The 23,112-nt window shown below is 26.6% G+C and overlaps 2 protein-coding genes across 12 annotated transcripts in view; one reads left to right on the forward strand and one right to left on the reverse strand.

Annotated features, from left to right (window-relative positions):
• Window positions 1-23,112, reverse strand: part of Fmr1 (synaptic functional regulator FMR1) — a 58,905-nt gene that overhangs the window by 14,653 nt on the left and 21,140 nt on the right. The gene's annotated exons all lie outside the window — the stretch shown is intronic.
• On the forward strand, window positions 580-23,016 carry LOC145932570 (G protein-activated inward rectifier potassium channel 3). Of its 5 annotated transcripts, none has more exons than XM_083031637.1 (11): window positions 580-1,090; window positions 1,923-2,177; window positions 9,034-9,148; window positions 9,889-10,121; window positions 12,067-12,340; window positions 12,502-12,694; window positions 12,783-13,007; window positions 13,428-13,669; window positions 14,370-14,638; window positions 14,749-14,911; window positions 22,878-23,016. In XM_083031637.1, the coding sequence occupies exons 2-10, from the start codon at window positions 2,014-2,016 to the stop codon at window positions 14,909-14,911; spliced, it is 1,878 nt and encodes a 625-aa protein (XP_082887763.1). In that variant the 5' UTR covers window positions 580-1,090; window positions 1,923-2,013; the 3' UTR covers window positions 22,878-23,016. The 5 variants fall into 5 exon arrangements, with proteins under 5 accessions (XP_082887763.1, XP_082887755.1, XP_082887746.1 ...); XM_083031629.1 differs by lacking the exons at window positions 580-1,090; window positions 1,923-2,177; window positions 22,878-23,016 and adding exons at window positions 6,285-6,456; window positions 7,028-7,258; window positions 17,173-17,469; XM_083031620.1 differs by lacking the exons at window positions 580-1,090; window positions 1,923-2,177; window positions 22,878-23,016 and adding exons at window positions 6,285-6,456; window positions 7,028-7,258; window positions 15,085-15,333.

Raw genomic sequence — 23,112 nt, forward strand, 5'->3', positions numbered from 1 at the left:
TAATAGACTAATTAATAAATATATATTTACTCATTATATTTTAGCTGATCAAATACAAAGTAGACTACATAAATTATTACAAACTATTTTCACGTGAATTATATTAAGAATAAAGATATGAAATTTTTTTAAAAACATTTTACAATCCTTTATGAAAGAATTAAATGAGTTAATTAGGCGGATCTTTCAGACAAAAACAGATTTAATTTTCATATTAATTACTTGTCAATCTTCAAATCTTAATTACATTTTTATTTTCTGAATCACAATTCCCTAATTGTCAATTGCCGATTAAACATCTTTTAACATCTTCAATTTCTAATTCCTAACTTCCAATTATTATATCATTATACGCAATTATTACAAACAATAACAAAAATATAAATCAATAAAGAGATTGTTGCGTTTTTTTTTAAATAATACTTTTTGGCTAGTTTAAATATTCACATAAAAATTGTGCATTGATTTAGGCCTGTTATTATGAGTAGATTTATAAAATCAGAATTGATAAAACCGCGCCGCAACCTTATCTGCTTGCGCAGTATGGCCACACGTCACATCACGTCCTTCTTTCGCGATGACGTGCACGTGTTGTCGTGAATATGCTCACGCTCACGCTCGCCTACGCGCACTCTTACGATTTATTTTCACTTGGCGGATTCTCGCGACGATCATACTTTGCCGCAATCTCGGCAGAGTCTTAATCAAGCGCGCAAAATGATGGCTGCCGATTCCGCACGAACTGTAGATCAATAGTACTCGTGAATCTTCATTGGATTCAATTAAATTCGCGATTCATACGTGTATATTGTATTGTGTTGGAAGTGTTAAAAAAAGAACTTTAATTATAATTTATAATATCATATGATATTCTGATAATATGGTCTTCCTGGCGTGTTAAATGAGTTTGTGTTGAGTGATGAAAGCGATCGCGAAATATATAGTGGCAAAATTGGATTGATAAAATGCTCATGCCATGTAAAAACAATTGATTAATTATTGTATGTATGATGTAAAAAAAATCACAACGTTGAATAAATTAAATTCAAGAAGAATAAGTTCTAAAAAAAAAATAGAAAATACAAATAAGGTAAATAAATTAAGTATAAAATTTATATATATATGTATATATATATTTTATATACAATTATATAAGCTTACAAAACACATTCACATACACACACACACACACACACACAATAAATTATTTGGATATTCAATAAAATCTTCAGAATAGACAAAAAACCTAGTAGAAAATCGAAGATTGTATATTTCTACACGAATAACAAGTGTTTTCGCGTAAAAAATTCAAGTAAGATGTGTGAATTTGTAATTCAAATTTCGCAGGATGATAAACAAATTTGCCATTAATTCATCGACAAATCAACTATAAATTTCCAAATTCTACTAAATCTTGGCATAAAACATTTTATTTTCAAGTTTATTTGAATTTTCCTGATAAATTGCGTTTTTGGATTAAGAATATTTGAGACATATGCAAGATTAGGAAATTCATTAGAAAAAAAAAAAAAAAAAAAAAAAAACAATGTCAATTTACAAGATATTTAACACAATAGAATATCTTTTTCGTTACAATTTAAAGTACAATTATTTTTTAATTATATATACATATATAATTTAAGACACATTAAAATTTAAATATAAAAAATAATTTTCATTATACTAAATTTTTTTACAGTTTTATTCAATTATTAAATAGAAATTATTAAATAGAACAAAGAAATATTCATATTTTAATCAAAAAAGTTAATCGACTAATTGTAATTATTTTTAAAAAGATGTATTTAAAAATTAGAATTCTAATTAAATTATTAAACTATAAATTATCTTATCAAATGTTCTAAAAATGGGACATTGATTGTAAATTAATGTTTTAAAAATGGGACATTGATTGTAAATAGACTAAGAGAAGATCGAAGAAGAGTGATCCATGAGGATAAAGCCTCGACTGTCATAATTACACTCTTGAACGAATTATTGGTGCATACGTCGATGCCGGCAACCACAGTCGCGGTAAATTTATGCGGTGAAGATTCCGCAGAAGAGACAGGTGAAACCATCAATGAAACCGAGAAGAAACGGGATATTCTGAGCACGTTTAAAAGGAGAGCCTGTAATAGGATTAGCTCGAAGAGCGAATCGGGTCCTCTATTAAGGTGAGAGATTGCGCAATTCGAAAGTGAATCTAATGATAAGATTAATTTTATTATATATGTTATTCTTGGATCACATCGAATCATCACTCATACAATGATATCATGTTAGTTCTGATAGTTTTAGTTTTATATAATATTCTTATCACTTATACGCACATATGATGTTTAAAATAATATTTTATGTTTTTTATTTTAATTTTTCGTGCTATAAATGTGATCGACCAATATCGATCGTCACACTAATAACACAGGCCTGCAAAATAAAGGGTTTTAAGACATGTTTGAACAAATGAAGTAGTTTTCTACGTAATTTTGTGCGCTGAATTCGAATCTGGGCTCAGAATTTGCCCATCACACGTCAGGTTTCCGAGATAAATTAAGTCAAAGGTGTCAAAAATGACGATTTTGGCCAACTTTATGCATTTATTTTAGAGACTCCAGTTTTTTTTATTTTTTTTATTTTTTGATAATGCCATTGCAGAGTGCTAGTCTCTCTTCCCCTTTAAAATCTATTTTTAATCATCTTCGTACGATATTTTGTTCCCAAGATCCTTTTAAACATATTAAAATTACAAATAGATACATGTGCAAGGTACATCATATAGACCTACAGCACCCAATACCCAATAACTCCAAACTTAAAACTCAAAAACCCAAAAACACATTAAGCCCAAAATACAAAAAGTATGCATTTGTAATTTTAACATCTTTAAAGTAATATATCTCGGAAATAAGATATCGTACGAGAACGATTAAAAATGGTTTTTAAAGAAGAAGACTAATACTATGCGATGACATTATCAGAAATATTTTAAAAAATTTGATGTCTCTAAAATAAATGCATAAAGTTAGCTAAAATCATCATTTTTGACATTTTTGACTTTATTTATTTATGAATACTTTATTTATTTATATAATGGAAACTTGACGTGATGGATAAATTCTGAGGCCAGATTCGGATTCAGCACACAAAATTACGTAGGAAACTATTTCGTTTGTTCAAACATCAAAACCATACAGGCTTGTGTAAGTATACAATAATAGTTCGGTGAAGTACCATGATGACTCGCTATTGTAATTCGAATTCGTTTTCGCTTATCGCAAAAATTTTCCAAACGGAAAATAGCAGTATGCTGATCAGTAGGTTGATTACTGCTTATGTGCTGTGCAGAATCTAAAATACGCCATTAAACAGTCACAAGTTAATTAATAATAAGCAATTAATTAATAATGATGTCTCGTCTCAAAATCAATTGTTGGATGATACTGTAAGTACATAGGAATAATTTTCTTTCAATTTTTTTTAAATTGTTCATATAAATTATTTGTTAATATATTTTATTTAGATATTATGATATTTAGATTATATATTTTTACACTGTTTTTATGATATCAATATTTTATTATTATTAAAGTTTCTTATTATTATTAATAAAGTAAAATTATGTTATAGTAAAATTCTATGTAGTTGAAACTTTAATATATATTTATAATATTACTGTATGGAGAAAAGAAGAGAGAGAGGGGGGGAATTAAATTCTATAGTTTGCATGTTTACGATTCTTTAAATCATATTACACTAATTTCTAAGCATTTGATACAACAAAGCCAATTTACAACATGATTAAATTGACTTGAGTATTATGCTGTAAATTAATAACGTGGCATACTCTGCAGCCAATACAATGATAAAAATATAATATATTACCTCGTTTACAGAAAAATTTTTCGCTTCATTAATAAGAAGAAAATTATCTCTTTCCTTTTTTATACGAGCAAGTCTTGTGTCTTATTTGAACATCTGTTGACATCTGACAGCATTCTAGCTTTGACATTGAAAATTGTTGTTTAATATTATTCTTTTTCATTTGTTTTTTTTTTTTTTTCATTTGCTCTTATTTCCGTCTCATTTTCATCTCAATAAACTATTGAAAAGATTTATGAAATAGTTACTGGAAAGTAAATATAAGTCCACTATCTTATAAGTGGAAACTGTTGCGAGCACTTTCTTATTAATGAGATATAATATCGTATTCTAAGTTTCAGTTTTAAAAAAACAGAAATTTATTTTTCTTGTCTTTTTCTGTTTACAATATTAAGAATAATATTTATATCAAAGAATTAAGATTATTTGTAATATTTATGTAATATATTACGATTTGATATTAATTTTTACTTATTTTGTTGTAATATTTTTATCTAATAGTAATATCTATTATCTCTTTTTTCATCGAAATAATACATAATATATTTTGCGTATTAGAATTTATATTATAATTTTAATAATTTTATATATATTATTTTACCCAAGTTTTGCAATTTTAATATATAAATAAGAAATATTAAAATACATAATTTTTTATGTATGTATGTGAAATAACATCTCAAAGTATCAAAATTTTATTTATATATAATAGTATTTATAAAACTAACATAATTTAGCTCTCAGATATAAATAACTTTTTCATAAATATTAATATTAATTTCACCTTCATAGCAATAGTTCTCCAATAGTACATCCTTGTGCAATTATGTATGTATTGCATAAGGCATAAGCTAATGCCGATAGGAAAAAGCTTATCGGTTCCGCGTGCGGCAACATCGTGAGAATGTCGTCATATACACTGATCGTTTAAATTTAAACTGCATTTGCTGTTAAGACAATTTTTCACTGTGGAGAGCAATAATATACAATATATCTTATCAAGATATTGTATAATAAAGTATAAATTAGATAAAGTAGTTATCAAGAAATTTATAAAGTGTTGAGATATCAAAAAGACTTTATATTGATATCTATCGAATAAAAATTAAGTAACTTAATTTTTAATGTTTATGTGTTAAACGCATTATACGCTCAACGTATTTACTAACAGCATCATCCTAAAATAAGCAAGACGATGTAAAATTTGGATCACAATATACACTGTTATGAGACCTCGAAAATAGCGACCAGTATTATTTCGCTGTTAAAAAAATATGATTTGGAAATTTTTCTTTTTCTCGATCAAAATAAAAGTCCTACTCTGGAAATAAATTTGTTTTTTAAGAAGAAAAATTTAGCCTTTAATATTTTTTTATGCTATTAGTGGCTTACATTATTCTTTATTTTGAAAACAGACAACTAAATTGATCACCGTAAATTGATACAGATTAATTAGCTCGTTAAAGAACCAAAAGTTTGGCTGGACATTGCAAATGCAATTTCGGTAAACAGAGCGATGATCTTTTTGTCTTTGGCATGATTCATTGAATTTGTTGAACTGTCGCGAAGAGGAGAATTATCAATAATGCTAAATTTTTCATTATAAAAGTAATAAAAATAAATATTAAAATTGAGAAATAATATCCAAGCATAAGATTTCTGGTGGCAATATAAAAATATTCTAATACAATTAAAATTAGAATTGTAATTTTTTAAGCTTTTAAAGAGCCATTTAATGCTCAGAGAATTTTACTATTTAGCGATTTTCGTATTTTTGACTTATCATTGCTGTATACTCAAAATTCGAGGCATCTTATGAGATGAATACAAGTATACTGACGGAATAATAAAATCTGATTGTGAGCAGATAAAGCAACAGACAGCAGCATGCCTGCAAATAAAAGCAAAGCGAACACTTTAAATTGGTAATTAAAATATTGATAAAAATAATGCTATTTTGAAGAGTTGAAACACCAATAGAAATAATAGAAGTATTAAAGTAATCATAATTTTATTTTGACACGTATAATAATGTATTCTTATTAATTTGTTGAAGCTTGTTAGTTTCTTCGCGGAATAGTCTGGATAAGATCATACTTATTAGCATTACTTGAACGCTTCTCTGACAATGAGTGTTAAAAGGTCATTTAAATAAAGCTTCAAAAATTATCATTTTAATTATATTGAGATAATGTTTGTGTTGTCACTAGAAATCTCATATTTGGATATATTTCTCAACTTTGATATCTACTTTTATTATTTTTATAATAGAAAATTTAGCGTTATTGATAACTCCCCTCTTCTCAACAGTTCAATATATTCAATGGATCGTGCCAAAGATAAAGAAAAACCGTTCTGTTCGCCAAGAGACGAAATTGTATGTGCAGTGTTCAGCCAACCTTGGTTCTTTAACGAGCAATCCTAATTAATCTGTGTCCATTTACAATGATCAATTTAATTGTTTAAATTTTTATATATAAATTACTACTATATAATAAAAAATCAAATCAAAAATATAGATATTTCGCGTAGTGGCCATCATTATAGTGCATAAAGGGCACTCACCACACAAAAGTATGTTTGTACTTACATATACATACATACATAAATTGTCTCATAATCTTATAATTTTAATTTTAATCCGGATTCTAAACAATCTGGAGTCAATTCTCAATGAGAATATCAAAAAAAGTTATCATTTGTCAAAATTATCATTATTAGACAATTTTTCAACTTTCAATACATGTATTTTTATAAACTTAAAGCCTCAAATAAAAATTTTTTAAAAATATTTCAAGTAAAAAAATAAAAATTCTTTTAAAAAGTCAACTTAAATTTATTAAAAATTAACTGAATAATAAAATTTTGTTCTATTCATCTTCTCCGAAATTTTAATTTGCACGAAGTTCTTTATTTACTTTTATTCTATTTTTATTAACTCAGAATTGATGCCTTGATATTTTTGATGAAAAATTTAGCTTTATAAATTAAATTAAATTATATTATTATATTTTGTTGTATTTAGTTATATATATATATATATATATATATAATTTTATATATAAATAATATAGTAAGTTTTTATTTTATCGATTAAATTCATCGATTATGAATAAATCGCTGCTTATTTTTACAATATTAAAAGCCTGTGTGTGTATTCTCCAATGCTTTCAAATGACTAAATAACTTTACGCCGATCGCGAAAAATGGAAGTGACAAAGTTGGGACGACGACGCGCATCATGTGTTGAGAGAATCCATCATTTGGGCGAAAAGATCAAATTATCAGAATTACGACGAACGATGTCGCAAGTGTCAATGATGATCATTAAAGCGACGACTTCCGGCGAGGCAGCCTGGAGCGAGGAATTACTCAAGTAATCGTTTTCGACAGGCTTTCTTTCTTACTTTTTCTTTCTATTTAGCATTGGTTATATGCACAGATCTCATATAGCATGTTTTATATCGCATATATTTATATAAAATGTTTATATAAAATGTTCAATGCTTATTCGTAAATATTTAAAATCTAAAATAAATTTTCTTTCAATAAAAATTTCCAGGTATCAAGTCTTTAAATATATAGTTTTTAATGTTATACTATTGTGTAAAATGCCGTATTTCGAACGTTTTATGGAAAAAACACTCTTGTAAGCTAAATATCATCTAATAGTTATATTGTATACACACAAACACACGTGTATGTGTGTAAAAATGATTTGAGTACCGGTCTCCTAAATCGTACTAACAATAAATTAAAAATTTCTTGCTCCTATTGTTCAATATAAACAATATCTAACGAAATAAAAATATGAAATAAATGAGTAATAAGACATACAGATACAAAATTATCAGATCTTCTTTTGCATATTATTCTGTGATTTTAGTCGAATAAACGGAATTCTTAAATAGTCTATATTTTATTATATGGAAATACTTGACTGCGTGCGAGAAGTATTTCTCATTTCGAAATAACTGCCCACGTTGTCGTTGAGACGAGAAAGTATCCGCGATTATGGTAATGGCAATAAATCCAATAATATAAGCGTGGAAACTTTATTTACTGGAAGAACATATCAGGCAGATTCAATTCTTTTCACGTTTTCGACTATAAATTTCTTTTACATTAGCGTATTTATTTTTCAAGAGAGTACTGTTATATAAATATATAAATTTTTAACATTATTTAATTAAAAAAAATTTATTTTAAATTTATAAAATAAAAGTCTCTTTTTTATCAAATTATAAAGATAATTTATTTAATTAATTATATCACATATAATTTTTTTATTAGAATAATAAAATATAAAATTATTACATTTGTCCCATTTTTCTTATGTGATATATATTATATTTTTATTTTACATAGAGAATGCAAAATTATTAAAAGACTGTCTTTACAATTGTATTATATCTTTGATGAGAAACTAGATCTCGAATTAATTGGCTATCGTTTAGTTTCAAATCAAACAACGTTGTCTGGCAAATAGCGTTCTAAATTTGCGTGATTTCGCATGGCTCTCAACCTTGACACATTGACCCATGACGCAAATAGATCGACGACGACTTCACACTACGCGCTTTTTGGCGTTTGCAAATGTCACTAAAACATACTTGTTGATGTCTATTTGTACTTTACGCCACTTTGCAGAAAATAGTCATTTCATTAAAATTTAAAATCTTATGATATCATATATTGGATGATTGCAAAAGTTCGTGCCCGATTTGAAGTTATTACCACCATCTATCGGGCACGAACTTTTGCAATCATCCAATATTTATCAAATATGTATAATATATATTTATCTATTTACATATAATAAATACAGACTGATAAATGCAGTTCTTCTTGAATTCAAAAAGATGAAATTGCTTGGTAAGCACATATGTATAATATCATTGCTGAAAACTGTGTAGCGTTAGATTTTCAAAGACTCTTTAATCTACAGACTTCTGCGAGATAATTAGTTTATGGTATACAGATTATAAGACGTCAAATTTCTAACTAAAATTATATATATTTTAAAATTATTAAATATAATTTTTTTGTTATCTAATTAAAATACACTGCCTATTTATAACCCCTATTTTAAATAATTAAAGTATTAAATGTGGTCTAAAAAAACTTAACCTGATCAATTTCTCTTTCAAGGTATCGCCAAACCAGATTTAGTTCCAGAAGAGTTCGAAAAAGAGTTGTTTTTAAACACGGCGACTGTAATGTTGTACAAGGAAATGTTGCCAAACGACGTCGGCGATATCTTCAGGTGAATATTTTTTGTAATATTGGATCGAAAAGAGAGAAGAAAAAGAAATAAATAAAGTATATAAATACAAAAAGCACATACAGAAATATAACGTTAATTTTCTTAAATTTATTATTTTATTATTGCATGTAAGATAATCAAAGAGTTCTACTTTGCATGTAAGATATTCATGTGAGATTGCATGTCTATCAAGCAGTTCTACAAAGAAAGAAAGATCATCTTTTTGAAGAGTTGAAGTCATTAATCTATTTTCGTACATTAATATTTTGAAAACGCTGCTTGAAAAGGTTATTCGTTATTGATTCAAACAAATGATAATTTAAAGGCGTCATGTTTAATAAATAGGCTTATTGTCAATATTTGTGCCAGTACAATTGTTGTTCATATTGATTATCTGATTAAAAGTTCATTAATATATAATGAAACATTAATAGAGAGAGAGAACACTCCTTGGTTACGTGTTTAGAGCTATCTAAACATAGTGGTCATTATTTATTTGTACATTTTAATAAAGAGTTATTGATTAATAAAGAATTATATCTCTATAAATGGATATTATTTTATAAATGCATTATTAAAAGAGAATTTATAAATCTTTAGAATAAATATTTCTTATTATTTTATTATTATATTATTATTTAAAATTTTTTATAATAATTTTTGTTTATTATTTTTTGTAAATATATAACGTGCTATACTCATTGTAATAAATATTGTATAGTAAATTATTTTGCTTGCAGGATATTTTTACAACACTGGTAGATGCGCAATGGCGATGGACACTCTTAGTATTTTCTATGAACTTCTTGTTATCTTGGTTGGGATTTGCACTTATATGGTGGTTAATCGCGTACAGTCATGGTGATCTTGATATCAACAATTACAATAATCACACTTTCACTCCTTGTGTCAAAGATATACGCAGTTTCACTAGTTGTTTCCTTTTCTCTGTCGAGACACAGCATACAATCGGGTAATTATTACACACATTATCACATAAAACATTTTGTCTCATATATTTGACATAGTTATTTAATATAATTAAAAAGACTTATTCATCATTTGTCGAAAAAAAAAATAATTGTAGAGATTGGAAATAGAAAAAGCAAAGAATTCATCGAATAACCAAAAATTGAATTTCTTATGATTTAATTGTGACTAATTGGTGTAAAAGATTTAAGAGAATTAGTTTATACGCAGAAAGTTTGAGAAAATAATAATTTGAGATAGTTTGGGAATTGTCGGTATCGGTTTAGAGACAATCGATAATTAGTTTTAATCTCAAGTTGCAGTAGAAGAAATGGTTGCATTGTACAATCGCTTAGAGTTGCTTACGTTGAGAGTGAAGAAATAATAATAGAAATTACTTTTAAACATCTAAAGAATATTTATCATAATATACAAGAAATCAAACGCGATAATAGTGAATAATGCACTTTGAGTGTAAATCATTCTGCATTTATATGCATGCGTATATGTGTTAAAATATTTATAAAGGAGGATGGGTAAAATCATCGGATTTTGGCCCAAGCGATGGAACCTTTTTTATGCATGTTTTCTTATATTTTTGGATATGCTGAATTCAAATCAAACGTTACTTTCAAGGTGCACCGATGGGAAAATATTGAAAATCGCATTTAAATTGCAGTTCTGCTCTTAGCATGACCCAAGATCAATGACGTAGACGTGACGGCTATCTCATCTCGTGTGTGTGTGTGTGTGTGTGTGTGTGTGTATATGTGTGTGTGTTAAAAGTCAAGCATTACAAAAAATATTGTATGTGGCATGTGCGGAAGACAACGAATTACGTCGCGCGTAAAGTTGCCGCATTCGCCTCAGCTTATGATACAGATACATTCACACTCGTACTTGTGCCTTCGGCTCATGCTACAATCACGCGCGACGTAATTCATTGTTTTCCACACTTGCCACACAAGATATTATTGGGATATTTCAGAAAAAAATTAGTTTTATTCTCACATTTAGACTGACTTACAGTCAAATTCGGCTCTATTTAAAAAAAAACTATTTTTATTAGAGCGCTTAGATTTATCTTTTCATATTTTCCGACAATAATTACTCCGGCATGGCGTTATAATATATTTCTTCATTTTTTTATTGATCGGAATGGATAAGATTTGTAACATTTGTGACGTAAGCTTAGCTAAAAAAGCAAGATCATCATATCGTCATGTAAGTGATAATATGTTTGAATGCGTAATATGTTACAGAAAATCTCATCGTGACCAAACTCAAGCTGTTCAAAGCACAATTCCAAATAAATACGACGAAGGGTCATGCTAAGAGCAGAACTGCAATTTAAATGCGATTTTCAATATTTTCCCATCGGTGCACCTTGAAAATAACGTTTGATTTGAATTCAATACATCCAAAAATATAAGAAGACATGCATAAAAAAGGTTCCATCGTTTGGGCCAAAATCCGGTGATTTTACCCATCCTCCTTTGTTTATTACTTTATATTATATGAAATTTCAAAATTGATCAATTCTATTTGGAATAGCTACAATCGAAAGATTGCATCGACATTATATGTTACAAAAATGCCATTAAAGTGCCGTTAAGTTAATTTAATTGAAAGTATAATTAATAGAAAAATTCCGAATAAAGAAAAGCCTAGTAGCGTTTTATTATTTGTTATATGTATTATAATCATTTAATTATTAAAAAGGGAGATAGTAACAAAAGAATAATAATGGTATTGATATAATTTATGATATTCTAATAATTTATATTTATAATATATCAATATTATTATTATTCTTTTGTTACTATCTCCCTTCTTCTTTTTCTCGTTTTCCTTCTTTTTATTTCCTTTTTTCTGCTTTTTATAATAATGATTATAAAATGTTCTCATTATAAGTTTTTAAAGAACGTATGAATGACATATGTATATAGATATGGGGCGAAGCATATGACGGACGAATGTCCTGAAGCAATTTTCACGCTATGTATCCAATCGATGACCGGAGTAATCCTACAGGCATTTATGGTCGGCATCGTGTTCGCCAAGCTATCGCGCCCTAAAAAGCGCACACAAACATTGCTCTTTTCGCGCAATGCTGTTATCTGTCAACGAGACGGCCAGCCTTGCCTCATGTTTCGGGTTGGTGATATGCGCAAAAGTCACATCATCGAGGCTCACGTTAGTGCCCAGATGATCAAGAGAAAAGTAGGACTATAATTATTACTACCTACCCTATATATAATTAATATACCCTATACCCTATATATAATTTACAAAATTTAGAGAAGAAATTAATAATTGTATACAGTATATTATTTGTATATGTATATTATTTTGTTAATATACATTTCTAACGTATGTTTCAGGTTACGAAGGAAGGTGAATTATTGCCATTCTTCCAGACGGAATTGAAAGTAGGAGGCGACGGGGAGGAGGATAAGATCTTTTTCATATGGCCTACCACGATTGTTCATAAGATCGATCGACATTCGCCACTCTATAAGATATCAGCTAGCGACATGTTGCAAGAGCGGTTCGAGATCGTTGTGATGTTGGAAGGTTGTAAAAATATCATAATTTATTGACATAATAGAGTGATGTTTGAAATATTTTGATATGATAATGATAATTTTAATAATATTGACAGGAGTGATTGAATCTACTGGTATGACAACGCAAGCGAGAAGCTCGTATTTGCCATCGGAGATTCTATGGGGTCATCGGTTCCAATCCATTATTTCCTTTCGCAAAGAAACCGGCGAATACGAAGTCAATTACAGTCTTTTTAATAATACTTATGAGGTGGACACTCCGCTTTGCTCTGCCGCCGATCTCGATCATATTCGAACAATACATCGCGATGTAAAAGCTGGTAAAAATTTATTATTCTCTTTATTATCCAATTATATTTTTTGTTTCTCTCTTTTTTGTTATTTTTATTTTTAATGCAAATTTTAAAAAATATTTAAAAAAATATTATTTACACATACACAAAACTGAAGAATTGCTCTTTTTACTATACATATATGTATATATAATGTTTTTCTCTATTAATAATTTAATTATATTGCTTTTTATTTATTTTATTTTTATATTTTAATTTTATATTTAAATTTGTTTTATTTTTGTTTGTATTTTTTATTTTTATTGCTTCTCTTCTCCTATTTTTTTATAATTGGATAAAATATAGAAAGAAAAGTCATATTTATTTTTATATGATATTACTTCTTTTTATATTAATCAGTATAAATTAATTAATTAATTTGTCAATTATTTTAATTGACATTTATAGAACATCCTAACTCAAGTCCGTTTCCGAAATATCGTGAAACCTCCAGTAGCAGTTCATTAACTATGACTTCTGATGGGTCAAGTTTGGGATCTTCAACTCGCGGGTTACACATGCAAGTGCCGACGCCAATACCCGCCAATCCGATTCCGGTGCTAATTACCGCACCAGATGGTTCTTGTAGACGAGAGAGCCTCAACATGCATTCCGATATGTCACAATCACATTTTAACGCTCAAAATAAGGTAATAATCAATTAAGAATAATAAGATATATGTATATGCAAGATGTTTCACTATTTTTGTTACGTGCCATTTAGATATAAAAAAATTCAGAGATATATAAATATTGTTTTTTTTTATATTTTATGATTTGTTGGAAACTTCATCAGACAAATGTGATATTGCTGCTTGGTTGTTCATAACACGCTTATTGTACAAACATATTCAGTAATAACTATATCATCTCTTTATGCAAATGCAGAGTGAGTTAAACCGAATAGAAAAGTCCTTTATCGTTTTGCGATTATTACAATAATTACGGAAAAATTAATTTTTAAAAATTGGTCAATCTGCGTGTGTATAAGTGCGCGGCGAGAAGAGACAACCCATTGTTATGCGATTAAGCGTTGGGATTAATAATCAAGCGCACAGCAACCGCGTAAGAGTAAGATGTCTCTTATACTCGCACAGATTTTTTAAAATTAATTTCTCTTTTATTATTTATATTGTATTATTGTGAAAATCGCAAAACGGTAGAACACTTTTGCTAACAATCAGTTTAATCTGCTCTATCTGTATACTGAGAGATGATACGATTATTATCGGATATTTTGTATAATAATTCTTATTATAACAAATTTTTCTTTTTGAGAATGTATGTACATAAAACAATAATACATTACAATACGCGAATTGTAATTAATATCTCCTTTTTAATATTCAGTTGACGAAAGAAGAACATATCGATATCGAGAACTCAAAGGATCAAAATCACGATCCCGTTCTAGAAAATATTAATGCGTCCTTAGGGAAAAGCAAAAAAGAAAACGAGAAAGAAAATAGAATGCAACAAAGTGACTCGAAGACATTAGATTCGAGAAGGAAAGAAAAAGCAAGTTCCAGATCACTCATAGATCACTCCAGATCAATCACAGAGGAAGATAAAAAAAGCGATCTGGTAAAGTCATCTTGTAAAAGCAATCCGGATATTAGGTGAGTGAAAAGTATGATATTTTCTAAAAACATTTTATTTGTTTTTAGTTCAGCGATCTTTCTATGTCTATATGATAACTGATTTAATTCAATTTAATTTCTTGAAATAGACAAAAGAGTTTTGCGGATATTACAGAGATGCAGTATCCTAGTACATTTAGAAGATCCAGTTTGTGCGATAATTATAAAATAAAAAATGTTTTCAAAAAGACAAGTTTTGTTTTTAAAGAGAAAACGCTCACGAATTGTACAAGTCTAACCGAGCAAAGATAGGTAAGTGTTACAAAATTTATTATTTTCTCATAATAAAATATAGAAATTACATATAATGCCAAATACCAAAAAAATATAGATTAAAAAGAAAATTTCAACTTAAACAGAGATTAAAACATATATATGTACACATATATAATAATTGTGTAATTTTGTTTTTAATTTCTGTTTAGGATATGTGCATAGGGTGTATGCGCCCGAAATTGTGATATAATTGAAAGGATCTTATAAAGAGTGATCTTTTAAATAAAAATAAATCGAAATTGTAGAATACACTTTATAAGTCTTTGTAAGTCTATATAAGTCGTTGATTTCGAGAAAATCAACTTTGAAAATTGGGAATTTACATATTTATATTTTTTTGAATTTACATGATCTCCAATTCATGAATCTCTATAAAAATAATTTAAGTTGTTGAAGAAGTTATATGCAAAATATTAATCATTTTTATTTTATAAAGTAATATAATGTAATATATTAAATCACACAAAGTTAACGTAAATATATTATTAATTTATTAATTTCTAAAATTATTTTATTCAAAAACGAAATTTATATATGCATATAAGAGCAAAGAATTCTCTTTTAATTTTAATAATGCACATTACATATATAAATATATAAAATAGAATGTGATAATAATGAAGAATTGTGATAAACAAACAAATTTTTAATTAATTTATATAAAATGGGGATCGATAAATTTTTAATTTTATTTTGCATAAAATAGACACATAAGAAAATTAAACTGTTTCTTAGCCGGCGAATTATTCTTAATTGTATTTTAAAAAATTAATTAGCAACAACTATCGTTATGACATAAATGATAATCGGTCGGGAGAATTGAAGTACATGTATATAGGTATATGACACATGATGATATGAACATTCTAAACGCGCGGCAAGATTAAAAGATTGACTAGTGTGTGATAATGAGGGCACTTCCCGGCACTAAACTCATTTCGCTTATCTTCTATGACCTCCGGGATAATCAGTCCTTTTTCATAATCTGTCCTTCAATCAACTCCCTAGAAATCATTCAGAAAACAAGTACTCCAAATTCGTATTTTTGAGTTTTAGATTTTCTTCTAAATTTATAGTTAATTATAATGCTATTTCAATTCTTAACAGTGGCAAATAATTTTTGTATAAAATTTCTTGACGTTTATTAATATGCTATTTTTATTATTTTATAGTTTGTGTGCATTCTGTCAAATTCATTATTGAATTGCAGAAATAATTATAAATACATTTATTATTTAATTTTTAATATTTTAATTTTTTAAATAATCAAAATTAATTTATTAACTTTGCTTTTAGTTTTACTAGTCATTAAAAGAATTTTTTACTTTTTTCTATAAACTACAATAATTGTAGACATTATATCGATGACATACAACAGCAGAGAAGCATCACTTGACCAGGCTCTTTAATCATTAAGATCCGGAAATTGCGTAGTTAGAGGAACTTAAATCGCACGAATGACATTAAATGATATCTTTTTGTACCTCAGTTAGGACAATTCAGAGAGAGAAAAGACAACCTTCATTACTAAATTCGGCTTCTTTTAGAACATCCCTGAATACGAAAACATGTATAGATTTTGCGAGTCTATAAGATGATTATAGAATGATTTATAGAATGATTAGAGAGAAAAGATTACCGAAGATTAACGAAGATATGTATGTTCTTGAATTAACTTAATGTGTTTACACAATGCATACAGGAAAATTCAAATGTATTTAAATATAATTGTCTGTATATATAGTATGTATCAAAAGTCGCCGTATAAATGAAATGGAGTTGATTAAATAAATAAAACTAGAGAATAAAATTTTTATTATATAATATATATGTATATATTTATTATATATATATATATATATACATATATATATACACATTATATATATTTAAAATATATAATTATATAAATAATAAACATAAATAATAAATATATAATTATATAATTATATATAAGTATAATTATATATATAATTATATATTTTATGTATATATATACATGTGTGTGTACATACATATAATGTCATTCTAATATAATATAGAGAATTGACCGAAACATGTATTTCATAAAAGCGTTTCAGAAAATTATAAAATTTTTAGAATGTAATATTTTATATATATTTATTATTTATGAATGTATAAATTATATATTCAAATTTGAAACTAAATTAAGATATATAATGTTCACAATATACAATTTTACTATTTACCTAACTGATCCATATTACGATTCGCAGAATGTTTTTACGGACTATAAGTATAAATTCGCGGACATAAATTGCAATTCAAGACACGGTAACACTAACTAAGTAAGTAATCTGCATATCAGACCGAGGACAGACAGACGAAGCGTCTGTAATTTGCTGTTGCAAGGTGATATGCTTTTTTATTCTTAATGCGGTGACTGTCATCCTAGACAGCTATTGTTGAGATAAGTGGTTCTCACATCTGTCTTCAAACCGGATCTTATGCTCGCACATTGCAATGTCGTTTACAAAATTACATGACAATAAAATTTATAGACATTTTATTTCTGATTAAATCTAATAATATATAGTTTCTTATTAATTCTTAAATGTTTTATTCAACGAAATCTAGAAAGAACTTTGCTATTATCAAAGAGAATAGAGAGTTATATAAAATATCTATAAGAAAATAAAACGCTCTTTCAATATAATAAATAATATAATTTAAAAAATGTATAATAAAATATATAATTAATTACAATTTTTTATATCATAATGTTTAAAAAATTGTGCTTAAAATCAAGAAAAAGTCGCACCTGTCACAGCAAGTTAATGAGAGAGAGAGGGAGGGGGGAGAGTAGAGAGAAGGCAGAAAAAGAGAGAATTTTAATGCCATTATAATAATTGCAATTTCATTGACGTATACGTATGCGCATATAATTAGATTCACAACCGGAATCATAGATATGTATAATAACAACTTAAAAAAATTAGCAAGTTAAATCTGTTGTCATCGTGCAGCTCACTTATTTTAGTTCATTTTTCAAGTTAATTTTCAAGAAAAAAATTAATAACAACTTGAGAAATTTTATTCATTTAATGCAAGTTTATAAGATATTACTTTTGAAGAACAAAGATAATTGTGTAGTGTAATTTTCTTTGTTTTTATAATAATATGTTAAATGCAGAACATGAATATGCTATTATTGCAGAAAAATTTCATATTTTGACAACTCGAATTTATAGGCTTAGTAGTAAGTAATTCTATATTAATTTTATTTGTATTCTATAAATTTTCTCTTAAAATATGAAAAAACCGTTAGCTTTTGTTTATTTTGCATGATTGTTTAAACTATATAATTCTATAGATTAAATAACATAGTATGTGTATATGCATCGGCAAAGACGTTTTTAAATTTTGGATTTCATTAAATAATAAATGGTGAGTGTTTTGTAATATACTAAATTTTGTATATTACACGTTTAGAATTATATCGTATTAATATTATATTATTTAAAATTATTATCACATCTCAGTCACTTATAATAAAATATATTTTAGACACCAATAATTTTAACTTTGGAAGGAATTGAGCAAAAATAACAAGAAATTATAGAAAAATGCACATATTTTTAAATCGTTTCAAGCAATGTAACACAGCTGTTAGATTCCATGAAAACGTGAACAAACTCACGGACTCGACCGTGAAGTCGCGGAACTTTCGCGTTGGTTCTCGATCTTATGAGATGAGTAGGAGGTAGCAGAAGGTTATTTAGACAGAAAGAGAAAAATAAGATGAAATGAGAAAGAAATAAGAGAGGGAATGAATGAAACGTAGAAGACGCCTGACGTCACCGAAAAAGCCCGTTGATGCGCGTCTTCTCGTCAATGCGAATTAGCTCGCAGTTTTGCGAAATGCTTTACCGCCGTGAAATATCGTGCGTATTTTCTTGTCGTGGGGCGTGATAACTCGGATTTTCACAATAATGTGTACGGAAGAAAATTCGCGGATTTTCTGAAAAAAAATCCTAAACCCGATAAAATAAATAAGAAAGTTTTTGATGATTCCATTTGAAAGTTCATCATGAGCAAACGCGAAATTTGTGGAGGTGCGTAAATCGGAATATAAATAAATTTTTTTTAAATGATGAGTGCAGTAAATTACGTTTTCCACAGTTTCACAGAAGTATTAGAAAAATACATGAGCTCTCGATTCTTGATAATAATTTTTAAATCTTCAAGATTTCTATTTATAAATAATGATTCTGTATTCTAGCAAGAATGAAAAATTGTATGGATATTAATTTAAATTTTTTTCTCTTTTAAATAGTATTATATAAAACTCTGAGTAACGAAAGCTTTACTGAAATTTTATATCTGCTGAAAAACTTGTGTGCAAACAACTCTTTTCATATTTTATATTATTCTTAAATTATATTAAATAAACTTAAAATTAAAGTTTCATGTATGAGGTATTTTACATATTAAAAAAATCGATAGATCCCCCCCCCCCCCTTCCAAAGCAGAGAAACCTCTCTAACATCTATGAATAATCCAAAAAATGTATTGCATATATTTAAAAGGCATCTTTTATTAGAAAATAACAAAGTGGAATATTTAAAATCTCGCATTTGATTGGATACACTTAATGTAGAGAACCTATAGATCCGCAAATTTATATCTAGGGTTACTAGAGACTCTCATGTGTCCTCGCGTGTCATTGGAATCTGTTTCCGGCTTAGGAGGAAACATGCGGAAAATGAAGCGATGTATTATGCTGCATTAAATCCATTAAGAGATTATTTTATACATGTAATAATTTAGTATTACACAGAATTATATTTAAAATTTTATGCATTAGATATTTATCATATGTAAATATATATATATATTTATATATTAACTCGCGTAAAATTTTATATTTATATATTAATATTATATTATATATAGAATATATATAATAATTCAATATTGTAGATGACTAAACCATCTTTTTTTAAAGGAATCATAGAAAGAAAATAGAAACAAATCTGTTATAAATCACTTCAATATCTATTTGAAATATCACTATAAGACATCTTTCATTTACATATAATAAACTATCTAAAACTTTTTTATTTTTCTATGTATTTCAACATCAGACAGAAATGAAAAATCAAAGTGAAGTTTATCTTTCTCTTAATATACAATTGAATTAGAATATGATATAAGATAAATGAATATTTCAGAAAAGACAACAGAGAAGGAGTAAGAGAGTTTTGAAAATTGAATGGAAAATAATTATTGAAAAAAAATAAACTTAAACTGTTTACAAGATTATAAACAATTATTATTAAATATAAAAATAGCACACACAAAAATGTTTATATTAAAGAGAATTTAAACTATTATTATTTATTATTAATTTAATTATTACAGTGGTTTTTGGATTTTGCAGAAATTTTCAAACTTGCAAATCTCATTTATGCTTATCTTATTGCTGTCAATAACTTGAATTCAGTTTCTCTATCCGAAACCCAAAGATTGAATAGTTTCCACATTGATATTATCAATGTTTTTATATAAAAAATAATCATCTGTAGATGATAAATCAGTAGAAATATCTACAAATCTATGTAATCTATTAATCTTTATTTGAAAAAATAAATAATTTAGCAAAGAAATCTGTTTCTTTTAAAAGTGATTTATTTGATCCCATCAAAATTTATTTAATTTTCTTATTTTTAGAAATAGATGAATTGTTTAAAAACTTTTTATATTATTGATCGGATTATTTAATGTTAGCAGTCAATAGATTTATTGTCAGATTAAGAACTCTATTTCTCAAAAACATGATGTAAAATTCTTAATAAATGTTTTTTAACATTTTCTTCTTTTGTTGAAAAAAAATTTAATATATCGTTTAAACCAGACACTCGTATATAAGTTTGGCAATATTGAAAAAGGTTATTAATTAGCTGAATTAAACATAATTGAAACATTAAATGTGTAAACAATATGTGTCATTCGCTTTATATTAAAAATTCGAATGGTAATTTATTTCAATCACCAATTTATCTCCATTTATATATATATATATATATATATATATATATATATATATAATATAATATTTTATAACTTAATTATATAGATATAGATGCAGTTAATATATAGATATATATAGATACATAATATCTATATTTAATTAATATTATATAAATAATATGTTATAATGGGGAAATATAATAATATTTAATATATGTATATATATAGAAAAAACATAGTATATCTGCTTCCTTTTAGAAGTAAAAATATTTTAATATTAATCTAAATACGATTTTATAAAAATATCTTCTATGGTCAGTTTATTACAAATGTATTCAGATGCCCTAATTACAAGATCATGGTTCTTTTTTTTAAATTTGTTTAAATACTCTCTACTAAGTCTCTCTACTTAATTTTTATATTTTGCATTATAGGTAAAGTATAAAAATAAATATTTTGTGATAACCTTTATACAGTGCTTCGTACCTTTTCTTATATTACTCTTGTAAATTCTATAATTTGGCATAAAATTTGTTTAAAATTGTATACAACAGACTGTAAGTACCTACTGTAAAAATTTGTATAGGATTTGTGTAAGATAATTTTATTTACAAGTATATTTATCCTCTTTTTATATTATATCGTTTGAAATAGGCTTTATACGTGTATGATTAAAGCGTGCGTATTATCCCCGCCTGCGCGCTGTAAAGAGGTAAACGCCATGACGAGATCTCATGTGAATTGAGCGGATGAACGTGAGCGAGTCTGAAACAGTTGTGAGCGTGATGTGCGTACGTATGCTTGTGTCAACTAAAAAAGCGCGGAAAAGTCATCGTTATTTTTAAATTTTAAAGGTACGCTATTTAATTCATTATAAAAAGCACATTTACTATTAATAAATGTATTTCTTATTTTTTGTTAAATCTATGTACCTATAATTGCATCTATGTACCTATAATTTATTTCTTATAATCTCAATTATTATATAAAAATATTATTAATAAACTAAATATAAAATATATTCAACTTTTTTTAAAACTCATCTGCTCTATATATAAATAAAATAAAAAGAAATAAAATTTAACTCTTTCTCTTTTATAAAACATTCGATAATTCTTGATACAGAGTATTAATATAATAAGTAGAGAAATATAATAAGATAGCAATATAATAAATATAACAAAATAGTAATATAATAAATTACAAAACATATTTCTTAAAAAAATTATTATAGAGAACTGTATATATTAATATTATATATGACAGTGATAGTTTATTAACGGTTAAATATTTTATTAATTAAAATATAATATAATAAAAATTGTTGATATTTTACAAATAACACAACTAAAATATACTTAAAATAATAGACTAAATTGACAGAGACATTACACACAATAGATGTCTACATAAGAAAACAACTTTTGTAATATAAATTATCTTTATTCTTTATAAATATGAATTTACGATGTTTTAAAAGTAACTATTCAATCACGCTTCTTAACTGTCTTACAATTTTGATTTGCAAAACGTCTTGTTAAAATTTATGTGCATAATTACGCACAAACAGTAAAATGGTTAGCTTTAATTTATGCATATACATTTTGTAATATTTTACCAACAAAAGGCATTATGATTATAATTGCTGATTGTTGATTGCTAAATAATTATTTTTTACGATCGAAAATTGTCAGTCAAAATGTATCAAAGCGTTAGTCACGATTTTGGTAGATGTATTGCCAGATTTATTGATAATAACATATGTGCAATTTTTTATAATACCGAGACAAAAATTTTTTTGTCTTACTTGTTTAAAACTGTTATGCAATACTTGTAAATATAACAAGCTGTTTTTCTATCAGCGATATATAGATGTATAATTTATAAAAAATAATTTAAATACATATATGAAATATGTAGTTGTCAAATGCAATTCTTTATTTTACAGTGTCGACGAGAGCCTGGAGAGAAGATCGAGTGATGCTGGACGATCGGTGTCTCATTTTGAGGATCAATTCGAAATTACCGCATTTTAACAAATAAAATAAAATAAAAATAAAAACACATACTAAATAAGCAAAATAAGCAACCGATCTAAATTTAGATCAAAGAGATGACGATTGAAAAGATTGGGATAAGGTTGCCTACATAAAGATAGATCTCAACAAATCTAGGAAAGAAGA

Source organism: Prenolepis imparis, unplaced genomic scaffold (assembly GCF_030444845.1).
Source record: "Prenolepis imparis isolate NDT839.2.m4 unplaced genomic scaffold, iyPreImpa1.0 SCAF_1, whole genome shotgun sequence".
Taxonomy (NCBI): Eukaryota; Metazoa; Arthropoda; class Insecta; order Hymenoptera; family Formicidae; genus Prenolepis; species Prenolepis imparis.